The 17813-nt window shown below is 44.2% G+C and overlaps 1 protein-coding gene across 1 annotated transcript in view; it reads right to left on the reverse strand.

Annotated features, from left to right (window-relative positions):
• fgd4a (FYVE, RhoGEF and PH domain containing 4a) overlaps positions 1-17260 on the reverse strand; it is a 109733-nt gene extending 92473 nt beyond the window's left edge. Inside the window, exon 1 of the mRNA XM_035798239.2 lies at positions 16906-17260. Within this exon, the coding sequence (XP_035654132.1) occupies positions 16906-17029 (124 nt within the window). The 5' untranslated portion in view covers positions 17030-17260. The remainder of the gene's footprint in view (positions 1-16905) is intronic.
• Between the last annotated feature and the right edge of the window lie 553 nt (positions 17261-17813).

Here is a 17813-nt window from a genome sequence, read left to right on the forward strand (position 1 = left end):
CTCATGTCTGTTAAATTGTCTGTCTGTAATGGTGTGCCCCAGGGCACTGTACTTGGTCCTCTCTTATTCGCTATTTATATAAATAATTTAGGCAAAAATGTGCAGAATGCACAGCTTCACTTTTATGCTGATGATACTGTTATTTATTGTTGTGCATCGTCTCTCACAAAAGCTTTCCAGAACTTGTAAACTGCTTTTATACTGTTCAACATACCTTGTGTCAATTTAAGATTATCCCCAACACTGACAAAACTAAACTAATGCTGTTTTCTAATGAAATAAATAGACCTCTGAACCTTTCACCTATTACTACCTGACAGGGCAATGAGATTGAGACTGTAACCTCATATAAATAACTTGGAATTTTAATTGATGACGGCCTCTCTTTTAAATTGCAAATTCAACAACTTACGAAACAATTGAAGCTGAAGTTGGGATTTTATTTTAGGAACAAGGCTTTTCTGCTTTTCTTTTGAAGCTAGAAGGAGGCAAGTATCAACTACATCTATGCCTTTACTAGACTATGGGGATATTTTATATATGAATGCTTCCGCTCAGTGTTTGAGATCAATTGACACCCTTTACCATTGAGCATTGAGATTTATTTTAAACTGCAAAACCCCTACGCACCACTACACTTTATATACCAGGGTTGGCTGGCCTTCTCTAGTCCCTCAAGGTTCAGTCACTGGTATACCTTTATTTACAAAGCCATTTGGGGTTTACTACCATTTCATTTGGGCATTTTTATTGTTCCGAAATGTGGTGGGTACTCTCTTCGTTCGCAGGACGAACTGTTCCAAATATCCGAATTGAATTTGGTAAAAGGGCATTTATGTACTCTGCACCATCGGCTTGGAATGCCTTACAAAATACTTTTAAACTGGAAGAACTTGTCCATATTGGTGTTTTTAAATCACCGATGAAGGATTTTGAGGCTGATTCCCTGACCTGTCTGTTTTTAATTTGCTGTTTTATGATTTTGTTATACTCTTGTGAATTCTATGGTTTTTACTAGATTACTTGTCGTTTTTCATGTTGTCTATCTATAATTGTGTAATGACTTGGTGCTGTCTGTCTTGGTTAGGACGCTCTTGAAAAAGAGATCTCAATGAGCCCTTCCTGGCTAATAAAGGTTAAATAAAAACTAAAACATTTCTTTAAATGCAAAAATAATTAAGTATATTAGTTTATACTAATACAATTGTCCATATAAAAATATTTTGTTTAACAAGTCATTTAAAACAATCTAAAGGAAGGTAGCGGTAACAATTATTTGCACCCTTGTTTTCAAAACTCCGGCACCCTACCCATGCGAAGATAACAGCAATGAACCAATTTCTAAAATGTTTTATGGGATTGGAGAACACATTGGGAGGATCTTAGACCCTTCCTCCAAATATAATCTTTCCAGATCCTAGATATACTTAATCTTCGCCAGCGGCCGCCCACCCATTAGGGCGTTAGGGGCAGCGACCACTTGTGATTGGTAACAATAATATAATTCATGGATTATGTCTGAAATGCTCATAAAAGTGCTGTAGATGTGAATATTTTCCTGTTTCAAAAATATATATTATTATTATATTATTATTATATATTATTATATATAGATCAAAACAAGCTGCATTTTGCATCATAATGATGATGTGACAAGTGACGCTTTGCTTACTGAAAGTCCAATATCTTGAAAACTTGACTGCTGACACTCAAAATATGTTGGGACTGTATCAACAGTGGACTAATGAAAAAAATATCAAAAGATAGTTTTGAGTCGTGTTTTCCTTTAACAAGAGCCCAGGAGCAGTGGAAGCAAATAGCCCCATAACATCAAAGATCCACCACCATATTTTACAGTTGGTATGAGGTACTTTTCTGCATATTATTAATAAGAGAACACTCCCATAAAACCTGAATTGACTTTGTGGAGGGTAAAAACATTTGACCTTTGGGTGAATATTTTGAACAAGCTTGCAAGGCCTGACGAAGAAAACGATGAAGATCAATGTAGTCTCGCTTTGACTCTAAGCTCATGGTGTGGGCTATCAGGTGTTTATGTACAGTCACATGCTTATACAAAAGCAGGAGTGCAGAGAGATAACACCAAAACAGAAAGCACAGAGATCACAGAGTGTACATTCGTTTTTAAATTTTTATTTTTTATTTAACCTTTATTTAACCAGGAAAAGCCCATTGAAACCCAGAGTCTCTTTTTCAAGGGAGGCCTGGCCAAGAAGGCAGCAACAATCAATATATGACATAATTAAAACATACAATACAATAACATGATCCAGCCTAAAAAAAGGATTTACACTCCTTCGTAACAGAGTCTCCCATCAATATATTAAATTCATTCAGTGGCACTAACACATCTAGATGAAGCATGGATCGTAGATTATTCCATGCGTCTGGTGCACAAGAAGAGAAGGCAGTCTTGCCTAATACTGTGAATGTCCTGGGGACTTTAAGTAGCAACCACCTAGCAGACCGGGTATGGTAACTGCTGGTGGTGAAGGAGACCAGACTACAGAGGTAAAGAGCGAGCTAACCAAAAAGGGCTTTGTAAATGAACACTTACAAAAGTATCTTTCTGCGCATATAAAGTGAGGTCCAACCCACCATTTGGTACAATGTGCAATGGTGGGTGAGTGACTTGGCATTTATAATAAAGTGCAATGATGCATGATAAACAGAGTCCAGTCTCTGTAAGATGGAGGAGGTTGCATGCATATACAACAAGTCACCATAATCATTTACAGAGAGAAAAGTGTCCTGAACAAGCTTCTTTCTAGCCATAAGCGGGAAGCAAGCCTTATTTTGAAAATAAAAACCCAATTTCAATTTAAGCTTTGTCACAAGATTATCCACATGAACTTTAAAGGACAACTTGTCATCCAGCCAAATACCTAGGTAATGGATAAGCCACCAGTGACAGTGTATTAGTATTAGACCCCTTTCTGTTTTTGCAAACATTGCCGCTTGAGGGCGATGTACACAATTTGGTTGCAGAACACAAGAGTTCTCATAGACCACAAGCAACATTGTTTTTCACATTGCTTATGAATGCATTACACACTACTTTTGGATTATGAGTGGATCCTTCCTGTTTGGTCCTGTCTGGGGGTGTCCTCGGATGGGGCCACAGTGTCTCCTGACCCCTCCTGTCTCAGCCTCCAGTATTTATGCTGCAGTAGTTTGTGTCGGGGGGCTAGGGTCAGTTTGTTATATCTGGAGTACTTCTCCTGTCCTATTCGGTGTCCTGTGTGAATCTAAGTGTGCGTTCTTTAATTCTCTCCTTCTTTCTTTTTCTCTCTCGGAGGACCTGAGCCCTAGGACCATGCCCCAGGACTACCTGACATGATGACTCCTTGCTGTCCCCAGTCCACCTGGCCATGCTGCTGCTCCAGTTCCAACTGACCTGAGCCCTAGGACCATGCCCCAGGACTACCTGACATGATGACTCCTTGCTGTCCCCAGTCCACCTGGCCATGCTGCTGCTCCAGTTTCAACTGTTCTGCCTTACTATTATTTGACCATGCTGGTCATTTATGAACATTTGAACATCTTGGCCATGTTCTGTTATAATCTCCACCCGGCACAGCCAGAAGAGGACTGGCCACCCCACATATGCTCTCTCTAATTCTCTCTTTCTTTCTCTCTCTCTGAGGACCTGAGCCCAAGGACCGTGCCCCAGGACGACCTGACATGATGACTCCTTGCTGTCCCCAGTCCACCTGACTGTGCTGCTGCTCCAGTTTCAACTGTTCTGCCTTGTTATTATTCGACCATGCTGGTCATTTATGAACATTTGAACATCTTGGCCATGTTCTGTTATAATCTCCACCCGGCACAGCCAGAAGAGGACTGGCCACCCCACATAGCCTGGTTCCTCTCTAGGTTTCTTCCTAGGTTTTGGCCTTTCTAGGGAGTTTTTCCTAGCCACCGTGCTTCTACACCTGCATTGCTTGCTGTTTGGGGTTTTAGGCTGGGTTTCTGTACAGCACTTTGAGATATCAGCTGATGTACGAAGGGCTATATAAATAAAATTTGATTTGATTGATTTTAATTCTCATAGGAACGTCCTGCTTAATATAATGCTTGTGTCATCGTCACAAATCAACTGCATTATACTTTTTAAAAAACACTTCAACTTCAACCAGTAAAATGGACCTTTGGCTAGCTTTGCTCCCAGTCTCTTTCAATGAGCTGTATCCAAAACAGGTATTTTAGAAATATCATAACCAAATATAATCTTAGCGAATGTTCAAGCAATAATCAAAGCAACATTGCAAGCGTATTGTATGGGACCGTTTAAATGTTCCGTTAGAGGCCATGAAATTCAGTACTTACTTACTTAAGCAATTTAGGTAAAAATGGAAGGACTAACAGTACAGATAGATAGCAATAAAAAACTGTACCATTGAGGCTCAGAATAAGTTAGAGGAAAAACTAAAAGAAATGGAGGAACTTATTCAAGAAAGATCAAGTGTAATATATTATTTCATAAATTCAACATAGAAACCAAAAAGTATTTATGAAAGTCAACCATGATTCAACCAAACAATATTTTGAAAGAGGAAGTAAAGTACTTTAAGCATATATTTTCGTTTCAGTCTCCTCCATCTCCACTTACCGAAGTTAGTTGTGTGGATTTTTTTTCTATCAATAATGTAAAATAAACAGAAGTACAGAAAGGCTTATGTGAAGGCCAAATTACAGAGGAGGAACTTATTGATGCGATTAAAGCCTTTATGTTCGGGAAGATTTCCGGAGCTGGATGACATACCAGTGGAGGTATAGCAAACCTTTTTTGATATAATTCAGAAGACCGTTATTAGCATGTTTTAACCACTCCTATATAAATGGTAGATTATCAGACACTCAACAAGAAGGTCTGATTTCATCATTTCAGATACAGGATCCAAGTGGTAAATACAAAGATCCATATGAAAAATCTGGGAAACCAGGCCTGGTATTCGTAGCTAACTTTGAAAAGGCCTTTGATAAAGTATGACTGAAGTTTATAGTAATATGAATGCCTGGAATATTTACATTTTGGAGATTCAAAATTCAAAATACAGAAATAGTCATAATAAACATTCATGAAAAATACAAGTGTTATACATCGTCTTAAAGATGAACTTCTTGTTAATCCAGCCGCTTTGTCAGATTTCAAAAAGGCTCTATGGCGAAAGTATACCATACCAAGAAATTACAAAAGTCAGAAATAGCGACAAAATTAATCACTTACCTTTGAAGATCTTCATATGGTTGCAGTCACAAGAGTCCCAGCCAGCTACATAATAAATGTTTGTTTTGTTCGATAAAGCCCCTCCAAAAACTCTATTTTGTTGGCGCGTTTCGTTCACTAATCCACTGGCTCAAAGATGGTCAAAACATGCAGACGAATACATCCTAATAGTATCAGTAAAGTTAATTGAAACATGTCAAACGATGTTCATAGTTAATCCTCAGGTTGTCAATTGTCTAAATAATCGATAATATTTCAACCGGACAATAGCATATTCAATAGAAAGGAAAAACAACGAAGGGCGCGCACTCGGTCATGCGCGCAAACCAGCACTGCATGATTCTATAGTCCACTGACAGAAAGTTTTCATTCTTCCTAATTTTTCAGAAAACAAGCCTGAAACACTGTCTAAAGACTGTTGACATCTAGTGGAAGCCATAGGAACTGCAATCTGGGTCCTAACCCATTAGATACTCTAGAGGCAGTCAATTGAAAACTACCCACATCAAAAAAATCTCACTTCCTGGATGGATTTTCCTCAGGTTTTCACCTGCCATATCAGTTCTGTTATACTCACAGACATTATTGTAACAGCTGTAGAAACGTTAGAGTGTTTTCTATCGAAATCTACCAATTATATGGATAATCTAGCTTCTGGGCCTCAGTAACAGGCAGTTTACTATGGGAACGCTTGTCATCCAGACGTCAAAATACTGCCCCCAAGCCATAAGAAGTTAGATATGAATTTGGGGGGGCATAAATGATTAAATATGAAATAATTAAAGCTGGTTGAGAGAATGCCAAGAGTGTGCAAAGCTGTCATCAAAGCAAAGGGTTGCTACTTTGAATAATCTCAAATATAAACTATATTTAGATTTATTTAACACTTTTTTGGTTACTACATGATTTCATATGTGTTATTTCATAATGTTGATGTCTTCAGTATTATTCTACAATGTAAAACATTGTTAAAATTAAGAAAAACCCTTGAATGAGTAGGTGTGTCCAAACTTTTGACTGGTACTGTATATATTTACAAAAATTATTTTAAGGGGATTTGAAATTATGCAGACAATTACATTGATTGAAGCTACAATCTATCTGCAATATTAAAGCTGATCTAAACCCTAAAAATAATAATAATACAAAATTATTAAACCACAATTTAATACAACATTGAAAGCATATGATAATATCTTGTTATGTAATAACTATATAAATCATGGCGATGGGGGTCTTTCTGCACCCAAAAATGATGTCAGTGAATCGTGTACAGAAGAGGGGCCTATTATGTAGCCTGTTCAGTAGGGCCTCTGTGGGAAACTTAAAGATGGGTTCCTCATTCTGACACAACACCATTCATACATTAGTCCATTATGAGAGAGATGCAGCTGCAGGAATGCTGTCACTGTAATTCATGGCTTACAATTCACGAGGTGGTAATAACCCATGTTTATTACATGCAAATTGAACAGACTAATAAAGCTCTCAATAGTTATAATGAACTGCGTGAGTTGCACAACACAAGGGGTTGAGAGTGAATTAAAGCCAGTTAGTCAGTGAGAGAGACAGAGGACTCAGCTCAGTACAACCACCACAATAACAACACAACACAGAGCCACTGATTCATCCAGCTCCGCTATGCTATCCCAGGGTGCCCCGCTCCTTCCCAGGGCAGAGAGAACATAAACAGATCCTTTGTTATGGCCTCAGAGGAAGGCTCATACTAACACCAGGCCACCAGGCAAAACTTTCAGACCCGGCCTACTTGGTGTGGTTGAAGATGTTTTCCCTCAGAACAAAAATGCCTCAAATGCCAACACACAAGAGTTGAACTTACATGTGAGTTAAACTTACATATTATAGTGTGAAGGCTGGGGATATCTTTGATGGACATACCAACAAAAGCAGACTTTGGACCGAATGCGGAGGAGTGTAAGAGTGTGTTTACAGAGACCATGTTAAGGAAATACACCTATCAGAGTGGTTAAAGGTGATTTCAACCACAGAGGGCTACAGCATCATATGGTGCAGACTAGGGTTGGTCGGTATACCGTATATACTGTATCCAGCGGTATTTCGAAGTACCCTCGGTATGATTTTCCAATACCGTCAACACCGTTAAAAAAATATATATATATTTGTACTGTTTAAATAAATACCTGCAGTCAACTTTCGCACTAGGTAATAGATAAAGCAGATCGCATTCATCATTTTGCCTTTTAGATTATTTTTCGTTGTGAAGCTTACCGGTACTCGTTTCCCAGTTACGTTTGCCAAATAAATTCTGTGCTAAATAAATTCTCTCCAGCTGGGCAGCTGTCATTAGGCCCAACACTCTTGAAGTAGCTTGAATGAATAGGTTCACTGCAGTAAAGGCATGTCTCGGTCTTGGCCACTTATCTCCGCCTTGGCAAAAACTGTGTGTACAGTTTTCGAACCACACCGCAATTCTGAGTGTAAAGTACACTGCCCGTTTTCAAGTCAGTTGGCTCATTTTCATGCCTCTGACATGCGCTAATGATAAATAATGGTGTAACTGTCTATAGTTTTCTCTGCAATTAGTGTTAATTATTGTGATTGGCTCACAGTTGAATGGTACGGTGTACCCCCACTATTTTATTTTCCCGGGGCGCTGTACCGGACCACACCGGCTTACTTTCACCCCTGGAATCAGCTGTGTTAGTGATGGAACACATCAAACAAGTGGACTGTCTGGGGGTACTCGAGGAGAGTTTTGGGAAACACTGGTCTATACAGTCTGACGATAACATTTAATGACGTTCCAGAACCTTCTTCTACAAGGAGGACAAAATAATTCAAATGCAGCAAAAATAATCCTTCCATTCCGCCCTAGTGAGTCGTGGTCTCTTGTGGAGCTAACAAGCACCCAGCAAATTCACGACTGAAAAGGGAAACAGTGGGCCTTAGCTACAGTTAAAGAGGCTCCACTGCTCCAAAAATATTATCTTGCTCAGTATGAGAAGCTCAACCTACGCATCTGCAGCCAGATATTCAGGCAATAATCAAAATGCTCAATCGCTGAGCAACAATGTATCATGTCAAGTGGAAGGAATATCTAGTTAAGAATGTGTAATTATGAAGTATAGTCAATTCAAATGCTCTCCTCTTAGACAAACAACTGTGGTTCAGCTCAAGCTCAGGTTTATATCTAGAAAAATTGCATGACAGATTTTACAGGGATAAAATAGTGTAATAAGTCAGTCTTATCAGTAATAAGGTTACAATACATGTCCAAAGGTATGTGGACACCTGCTCGTCGAACATCTCATTCCAAAGTCATGGTAATTAATATGGAGTTGGTCCCTCCTTTGCTGCTACAACAGCCTCCACTCATCTGGGAAAGCATTCCACTAGATGTTGGAACATTGCTACGGGGACTTCCATTCCATTCAGCCACAAGAGCATTAGTGAGCTGATGTTGGGCGATTAGGCTTGGCTCGCAGTCGGCGTTTTAATTCATCCCAAAGGTGTACGATGGGGTTGAGGTCAGGGCTCTGTGCAGGCCAGTCAAGTTCTTCCACACCGATCTCGAGAATCCACTTCTGTATGGACCTCGCTTTGTGCATGGGGGCATTGTCATGCTGAAACAGGAAAGGGCCTTCCCCAAACTGTTGCCACAAAGTTAGAAGCACAGAATCGTCTAAAATGTCATTGTATGCTGTAGCGTTAAGATTTCCCTTCACTGGAACTAAGGAGCCCAAACCATGAAAAACAGCCCCAGACCATTATTCCTCCACCAAACTTTACAATTGGCACTATGCATTCGGGCAGGTAGTGTTCTCCTGGCATCCGCCAAACCCAGATTCATCCGTCGGACTGCCAGATTGTGAAGCGTGATTCATCCCTCCAGAGAACACGTTTCCACTGCTCCGGAGTCCAATGGCGGCTAACTTTATACCACTCCAGCCAACGCTTGACATTGTGCATGGTGATCTTAGGCTTGTGTGCGGCTGCTCGTCCATGGAAACCCATTTCATGAAGCTCCCAACGAACAGTTATTGTGCTGACGTTCCTTCCTGAGGCAGTTTGGAACTCAGTAGTGGGTGTTGCAACCTATGTATAGTCTATGGATATTGCATGTCTGTGTGTTCAATTTTATACACCTGTCAGCAACAGGTGTGGCTGAAATAGCCAAATCAACTAATTTGAAGGGGTGTCCACATACTTTTGTATATATATATTGTATATATATATATACAGTGGGGCAAAAAAGTATTTAGTCAGCCACCAATTGTGCAAGTTCTCCCACTTAAAAAGATGAGAGAGGCCTGTAATTTTCATCTCCCACTTAAAAATACTTGCACAATTGGTGGCTGACTAAATACTTTTCTGATTTGGCTATTTCTGTTAGTACAGACACTATCTTAAACGGTCACCTCACTTCTCTATCCTGGAGGTGACATTGCCCAAAGGCAACGTTTTCCTTAATCCGCAGGTAGGAAGGTTATACTTGCCTCTGCTTTTAATAAAATATTTGCTGTGCTCCATGTCGTTTGCAAAACCACAGTTAATCTCCCCAGGTTGGAAGAGATAAGACTGGGCCATGTCAGTGTTCCACCTCTCTCTCCCTGTAGCATGCCCAGGCACAACACTGTATTGTGTGTTTACAACATGGTTCCTCACAGTCAGTCACTGGGGGATTCCTTTCTATTCCCTCAGTTCAAGGCAAAGCCCAGAACCCCTCAGTCACAGCTGTAAGACCCCAGCTCTACCTGCCCTGACCAGGACTCCCAGCAACAGAAAGAAGGAACATTAGTCAACAGTTGAAAAGGAAGCGGAGGGGGAGAGATCAAGAAGAAAGAAGTGGAAGAGGGGACAGGGTATTAGATAGGCAACCAACTTTTGTATATGTGCTATGAATTGACATATCAAGTGAAAAGTGGGCATTTTGTTCTGTATTGAAGTAGAAAAATATTATGTCCCTTGAGGCATTGAGGTAATTACACAACAGGTTAGGGCTTGTCTGCAACCTTCCACTTCCTACCTGACTGTTCGGCAGTCTAGTGCAATGCAATCTTCACTATGTAAACACATACCACAGGTGTGTTGGCCATTACATACTTTCACAATGGCTCAATAGATCATGTTCACCCAATGACAAAAAAAGGTATGTGAAGCAGTAAGGGACAGATCAAAATGTACTGGGGGGCAGGGGGCGGGGCTGGTCCAACTCAAGATGTCATAACAAAATGATGTGAACCCCCCAAACTATTTTCACATGTCCCTCCCTTTCTACAGTAAAATAAATGTAACAACCTCTCCCCTCATAGAATTAACTAAAAATAATGTTTACGACCACAGATAACTGTAGCGACCCTGTGCTTATAAACATGGATATCGACTTTGCCACTTCAGCATGCTTTTGTGGCACAGTCAACACCACTCAGGGCTACGGGCCAGAATGTTGAGTCTTCGCCGACCACCACAGACGAGCTCACTCTCCCTGCCTGTTTCATTACACTACGATCAGAGCTGGCTGCAGACAATGATCAGCTGGGAGGAATTAAGATTTTCAACATTTTGATGCCATATTTATAATTACATAAAACACATGCAATGAATTTTCCACCAACAGGTTTCTGTGCCAATGCACCACACAACCAATACACAAAGCATACCAACTTCGGGCACTTCAATATCATGGTTTGTGTTTTCAACTCCAAAAGCAATAGGGCAAAAAAGGATACCTAGTTAGATCTACTGTCACGACTTCCGCCGAGGTTGGCTCTCCTGCCCGTTCGGGCGGTGCTCGGTGGTCGTCGTCACCGTCCTACTAGCCACTACCGATCCCTTTTCGTGTATCTGTTGGTTTTGTCTGATTGGTTTCACCTGTGTGTTGTTTAGTTAATTAGTGTCTGTATATAATGTAGGTTGTCCCACCCTTGTTTTGTGCGGGATTGTTTATTTTGTCATTAATTTCGTCTGTCGGTGTTATTGTGTTTCTTATTCTCCAGTTAGTCTGTTATCCTGTGTTGGATAATTTCACCCTGTGTGTATTTGGGTTGACCGCGTATATTTTGTTCACCGGTGAATAAACTTTATATCGCTATCTGCTCTCTGCGCCTGATTCCACCCACCTTGATTAGACGTGACAGAATCCCGCACCACCATGGAATCAGCAGGAGCAGCAGCGTCTCCTCTCCCATCGATGGAAGAGAGGGTCCTCCATCACACCAGCGTGCTTCACCGGATTGGTTCTGATATGGACCAAATGATGGAGAGAATGGATCGATGGGAGAGCAGTGGCCTCCCCACCTCATCTCTAGCAACCCCTTCTCCAGCACCTCCTGTTTCTGCGACCACATCTGGCTCTGGGGCTCTTCGGCTGACACTCCCATGGGAGTTTGACGGATCGGCGGCTGGGTGCCAGGGTTTCCTCCTTCAGCTGGAACTATACTGGCTACCGTGCGTCCTGCTCCCTCTGGAGAGGAGAGCGTATGCGCCCTCGTCTCCTGCTTGACTGGGCGAGCCCTCGAGTGGGCCAACGCAGTGTGGAATGGTCCGGACTCGGCTAAGGATAATTACCCAGAGTTCACCCGCCGATTCCGAGCTGTTTTTGACCATCCACCCGAGGGTCGGGCGGCGGGTGAACGGCTGTGACTAGGACTTTGGCAGCAGGAGCAGGATGGAACGACAGGGCCTTGATTGATCATTTTAGATGTAGTCTCAGGGAGGACGTCCGCAGGGAGCTGGCATGTCGGGACACCACATTCACACTGGATGGACTTATCAATCTGGCTATCCGACACCCGCTCGCGGGTGTTCGGATCAGGTCCTGTCGTTTCCAATCCCCAGCCCCCCTGTTCCTATCCCTATGGAATTAGGAGGTACGGCTTCGAGGGGGACCGGAGGAGGAGTGTCCTCCTGCACCAGTTGTGGTCGACGAGGGCACACGTCCGACCGGTGCTGGAGGAACTCGTCTAGGAGTCGGGAGGACAGGCGGAACACTGCTCGATCACCCCAGGTGAGTAAGCACCAAACTCATTCAGAGCTTCCTGACGGTCATGTGTTTGTATTGATTTCTTTCCCTGGGTTTTCCCCCTCTCTACAGCATAAGGCGCTAGTCGATTCAGGCGCAGCTGGGAAGTTTATGGATCGTGGGCTTGCGTTAAGGCTAGGGATTCCCCTGGTGTCGTTAGATCGACCTTTCCCCGTGCACTCCTTAGATAGCCGACCATTAGGGTCAGGAGTAATTAGGGAGGCTACGGTGCCGCTGGACATGGTAACACAGGGTGATCATAAGGAGCAGATTAGCCTGTTCCTTATAGATTCACCTGCGTTTCCAGTGGTGTTGGGGGTTCCCTGGTTAGCTCAACACAACCCGGTGATTTTCTGGCAACAGGGGGCTCTTAAGGGGTGGTCAGAGGAGTGTTCAGGTAGGTGTATAGGAGTTGCCGTTGGTGTGACTACGGTGGAGAGTCCAGACCAAGTTTCCACCGTGCGCATTCCCTCTGAATATGCCGATTTGGCTATCACCTTCAGTAAAGGGAAGGCGACCCAATTACCACCTCATCGTCGAGAGGACTGCGTGATAAACCTTCTGGAAAACGCTGCACTTCCTAGGAGTCACGTGTATCCATTGTCCCAGGAGGAGACAGTTGCGATGGAAACATATGTTTCCGAATCGCTGGGACAGGGGTACATTCAGCCCTCCATATCACCCATCTCCTCAAGCTTCTTTTTTGTGAAGAAGAAGGATGGAGGTCTGCGTCCGTGTATTGATTATAGAGGTCTAAATTCCATCACAGTGAGGTTTAGTTACCCACTACCTCTCATCGCTACGGCAATGGAATCATTTCACGGGGTGCGATTCTTCACAAAACTGGACCTGAGGAGCGCGTATAATCTGGTACGTATCCGGGGAGGAGATGAGTGGAAAACCGCATTTAGTACTATTTCTGGTCATTATGAGTACTGCATCATGCCATACGGGTTGAAGAATGCTCCAGCCGTTTTCCAATCCTTCGTAGATGAGATTCTCCGAGACCTGCTCGGGCAGGGAGTGGTAGTGTACATTGATGACATCGTGATCTATTCTGCCACACGCGCGGAGCATGTGTCTCTGGTGCGTAAGGTACTTGGGCGACTACTGGAGCATGACCTGTATTGCAAGGCGGAGAAATGTGAGTTTTTCAAACAGTCCGTTTCCTTCCTGGGGTATCGTATTTCCACCTCCGGGGTGGTGATGGAGGATGATCGCGTTACAGCCGTGCGTAATTGGCCGACTCCGACCACGGTGAAAGAAGTGCAGCGGTTTTTAGGGTTTGCCAATTACTACCGGAGGTTTATCCGGGGTTTTGGTCAGGTGGCTGCTCCCATCACCTCACTGCTGAAGGGCAGAGGCGGGCAGAGCTTTCAGTCGTCTGAAGGAGCTGTTCACCAATGCGCCCGTGTTGGCGCATCCGGACCCCTCTTTAGCGTTCATAGTGGAGGTGGATGCGTCCGAGGCTGGGGTTGGAGCCGTGCTGTCCCAACGCTCGGGCGTGCCATCCAAACTCCGCCCGTGTGCTTTCTTTTCGAGCAAGCTCAGCCCAGCGGAGCGAAACTATGATGTGGGGGACCGGGAGTTGTTAGCTGTAGTCAAGGCTCTGAAGGTGAGGAGACATTGGCTTGAGGGGGCTAAATACCCTTTTCTCATCTGGACTGACCATCGTAATCTCGAGTACATCCGGGCAGCTAAGAGACTAAATCCACGTCAGGCTAGATGGGCCATGTTTTTTACTAGGTTCCAGTTTACCCTCACATATCGGCCAGGCTCCCAAAACACCAAAGCTGACGCACTGTCTCGCCTCTATGATACCAAGGAACGGTCAGTAGAGCCAACTCCCATCATTCCACCATCATGTCTCGTGGCACCGGTGGTATGGGAGGTGGATGCTGAGATAGAGAGGGCCTCACGGTCAGAGCCGGCTCCTCCTAACTGTCCAGTAGGGACCAAGTACGTGCCGAGGGTGGTCCGGGACAAGCTGATTAGGTGGGCTCATACTCTTCCCTCCTCGGGTCATCCTGGTATTAAGAGGACAGTGCAGAGTCTGAGAGGGAGATACTGGTGGCCCACACTGGCTAAAGACGTGAGATTTTATGTCTCCTCCTGCTCAGTGTGTGCTCAGAGCAAGGCTCCTCGGTACCTACCTAGAGGGAAATTACAACCCCTCCCCGTTCCACAACGGCCGTGGACACATTTATCGGTGGATTTTCTTACCGACCTTCCCCCGTCCCAGGGAAGTACTACGATCCTGGTCGTTGTGGATCGGTTTTCTAAGTCCAGTCGTCTCATTCCGTTGCCCGGTCTTCCTACGTCCCTGCAGACTGCTGAGGCTTTGTTTACCCATGTCTTCCGGCACTATGGGGTGCCTGAGGACATCGTCTCTGATCGGGGTCCCCAATTCACGTCCAGAGTGTGGAGGGCGTTTATGGAGAGACTGGGGGTCTCGGTTAGCTTAACCTCAGGTTTTCACCCTGAGAGTAATGGGCAGGTGGAGCGCGTTAACCAGGATGTGGGCAGGTTTCTGCGGTCCTATTGTCGGGACCGGCCTGGTGAGTGGGCAAGGTATGTTCCATGGGCCGAACTAGCCCAGAACTCCTTACGCCACTCCTCTACTAACTTGTCTCCTTTTGAGTGTGTGTTAGGTTACCAGCCGGTCCTGGCATCAGAGTCAGACCGAGGCTCCTGCGGTGGAGGAATAGGTACAGCGCTCCAAGGACACCTGGAAAGCCGTTCAGGACTCATTACGGTTAGCGGGAGAATGGCAGAAGAGGAGCGCTGACCAGCACCGCAGTGAGACCCCCGTGTTTGCACCGGGGGACAGGGTCTGGCTCTCGACCCAAAACCTGTCTCTCCTCCTGCCCTGTCGGAAGCTGGGGCCGCAGTGTGTGGGGCCGTTCAAAGTCCTGAGGAGAATAAACGAGGTGTGTTATAGGTTACAACTTCCTAGGTATTACCGTATTAACCCCTCGTTTCATGTGTCTCTCCACAGGCCGGTGGTGGCTGGTCCCCTGCAAGAAGGTGAGGTGTCTGAGGTCCCGCCGCCCCCTCTGGACATCGATGGGCCCCCGGCATATACAGTCCGAGGCATTCTGGATTCGAGACGCCGGGTGGGGGGCCTACAGTACCTCGTGGACTGGGAGGGGTACGGCCCGGAGGAGAGATGCTGGGTTCCGGTGAGGGACATTTTGGACCCTTCTCTCCTGATAGAATTCCACCGCCTCCACCCGGATCGCCCAGCACCTCGTCCCCCGGGTCGTCCTCGAGGACGGTGGCGGCGCGCTGCGGGAGCCGCGCGTCAGGGGGGGGTACTGTCACGACTTCCGCCGAGGTTGGCTCTCCTGCCCGTTCGGGCGGTGCTCGGCGGTCGTCGTCACCGTCCTACTAGCCACTATCGATCCCTTTTCGTGTATCTGTTGGTTTTGTCTGATTGGTTTCACCTGTGTGTTGTTTAGTTAATTAGTGTCTGTATATAATGTAGGTTGTCCCGCCGTTGTTTTGTGCGGGATTGTTTATTTTGTCATTCATTTCGTCTATCGGTGTTATTGTGTTTCTTATTCTCCGGTTAGTCTGTTATCCTGTGTTGGATAATTTCACCCTGTGTGTATTTGGGTTGACCGTGTATATTTTGTTCACCGGTGAATAAACTTTATATCGCTATCTGCTCTCTGCGCCTGATTCCACCCACCTTGATAAGACGTCACATCGACAACTGAATGCCTTCAACTGAAATGTGCCTTCCGCATTCAACCCAGCCCCTCTGAATCAGAGAGGTGGGGAGGGGCTGCCTTAATCAACATCCATGTCATCGGCGACCGGGGAACAGTGGTTTGCAAAGGAAGAGAAACTTAGACTCCAGAGAGATAGAGATATGCAGGTGGCATGACACTGACGTTCATCTCTTTATGTCAGATGGCTACTGCGTCCTACTAAACAGATAGAGACGTACAGAAGATGTCGTACATGTTCTGTCCAAATACCTTGTAGAACGATAAGCGTTATATTGTTAGATTATAGGAGTAACTCTGGTAGACCTGAAACAGTTTTCCTCACTTCAAGTTCAACTGTAGGAGTCAGTTGGCGCACCGGTGCACACTGCCTTCATATCATAGGCCAGCAGCAGCTAAAGCTTACTAATAGCCACACCATACCAAACCTTTAAAAACGTTTCTAAACTTTATTAGGGTAATATCAAAAGTAATTAAAGCCATTGTTTATAGGGAAAACTAGCAGGGAAAAACGCAGTACCCTCCCCTATGCCCCTCAAAAAAAAAACCTCCCCGCGAGAAAAAAAAGCAAAAAGAATGACAACCCCCCAGTAAATTTCGATCTGTCCCCAAATACAACTAACAAGATATGATTGTTACAGCAGTCTGGACTGTGAAGCCAGGCGACACAATCTATTTTAGTTGCTATGTGCACATGCACAACAGTAAAAAGTGATCACCATGGAAAAGCCATTATAGGAGACCTCACCACAGTATCAGGACAATATTATAGTGTTATATACACATTATTACATGTTACACAAAATATTACAATCCACACTGTCTGCACCCAAACCTAAGGATCTGAGTTTTTGTCCCCTTGCGTGACACAGCCTTTACACCACCTTCGCACTGCCACCGGTTCGGTAGTCACTCACCAGAAATCACTGGGCTCCATTTCTTGGGCTCCATGTCCGACTTGTCAAAAGTTCGGGACTTCCTCCGGAACGCGACCCGTCTGAAGTCGTCCATACCCTTATCCTCCGATGACCTTTCCAACATCGAAAAGATTCACAGAGCGAGCAGCTCTATCGGTAACATCAAATGTGCAACTGACAGTCAACATATTACAGAAAAATTCCATTCAATGTCAAAGAATTCCTAAATCCTATTTATCATTCACCGCTAAATGAAAGAAAAAAACGTATTGAAAAATCACGTGACAGGTTTATTTTCCCGGATATGTGCCACAATAAAGTTATTGAGCGATGCGTGCGCTCTGCTCTGCCTTTCTGGGTCAACATCATCATCCGGTCAGCTTATCTCTTATCTCTCTCTGTACAATCACCTTGGAGTTGGAGTAGATTGTTTCAAACCCCGCCCTGTTTCACTGTTGCTCTCATTGGAGGAAACATCTCTCCCCCATACCCTTTAGAAAGGGAACCAGAATAATTTAACTTAAAAGGGATCAATATTGCAATATGAAGATATTGTAGCTTCGGGCGGGTATTTAAAAAATAGAGCACAGAACCTGGAAGGTGTTTTGCATACAATCTACTGTACAATGAAGACGGGCAGGGTTGTGCTACTGATTGTAGCCTAATAAACAGCCATAATGATACGGTGACATTTTTCAAAGACATGCAAACTGTTATGAGAAGGATGACATAAGGTTATCATTATCATAATTGAGAAGAAAAAAGACTCAGCGAAGCACAAACGTCCTATATCAGTCCAAGACAGTTGTTTTATTTCCTATTGAAACAGATGTTACACTGTTTTAAGCGCAGTAAGAAATATTAACAAGACAACCCAATACAGTATATTGCTGTCTTTCTGTCCCTTT

Source organism: Oncorhynchus keta, chromosome 22, assembly GCF_023373465.1.
Source record: "Oncorhynchus keta strain PuntledgeMale-10-30-2019 chromosome 22, Oket_V2, whole genome shotgun sequence".
NCBI lineage: Eukaryota > Metazoa > Chordata > Actinopteri > Salmoniformes > Salmonidae > Oncorhynchus > Oncorhynchus keta.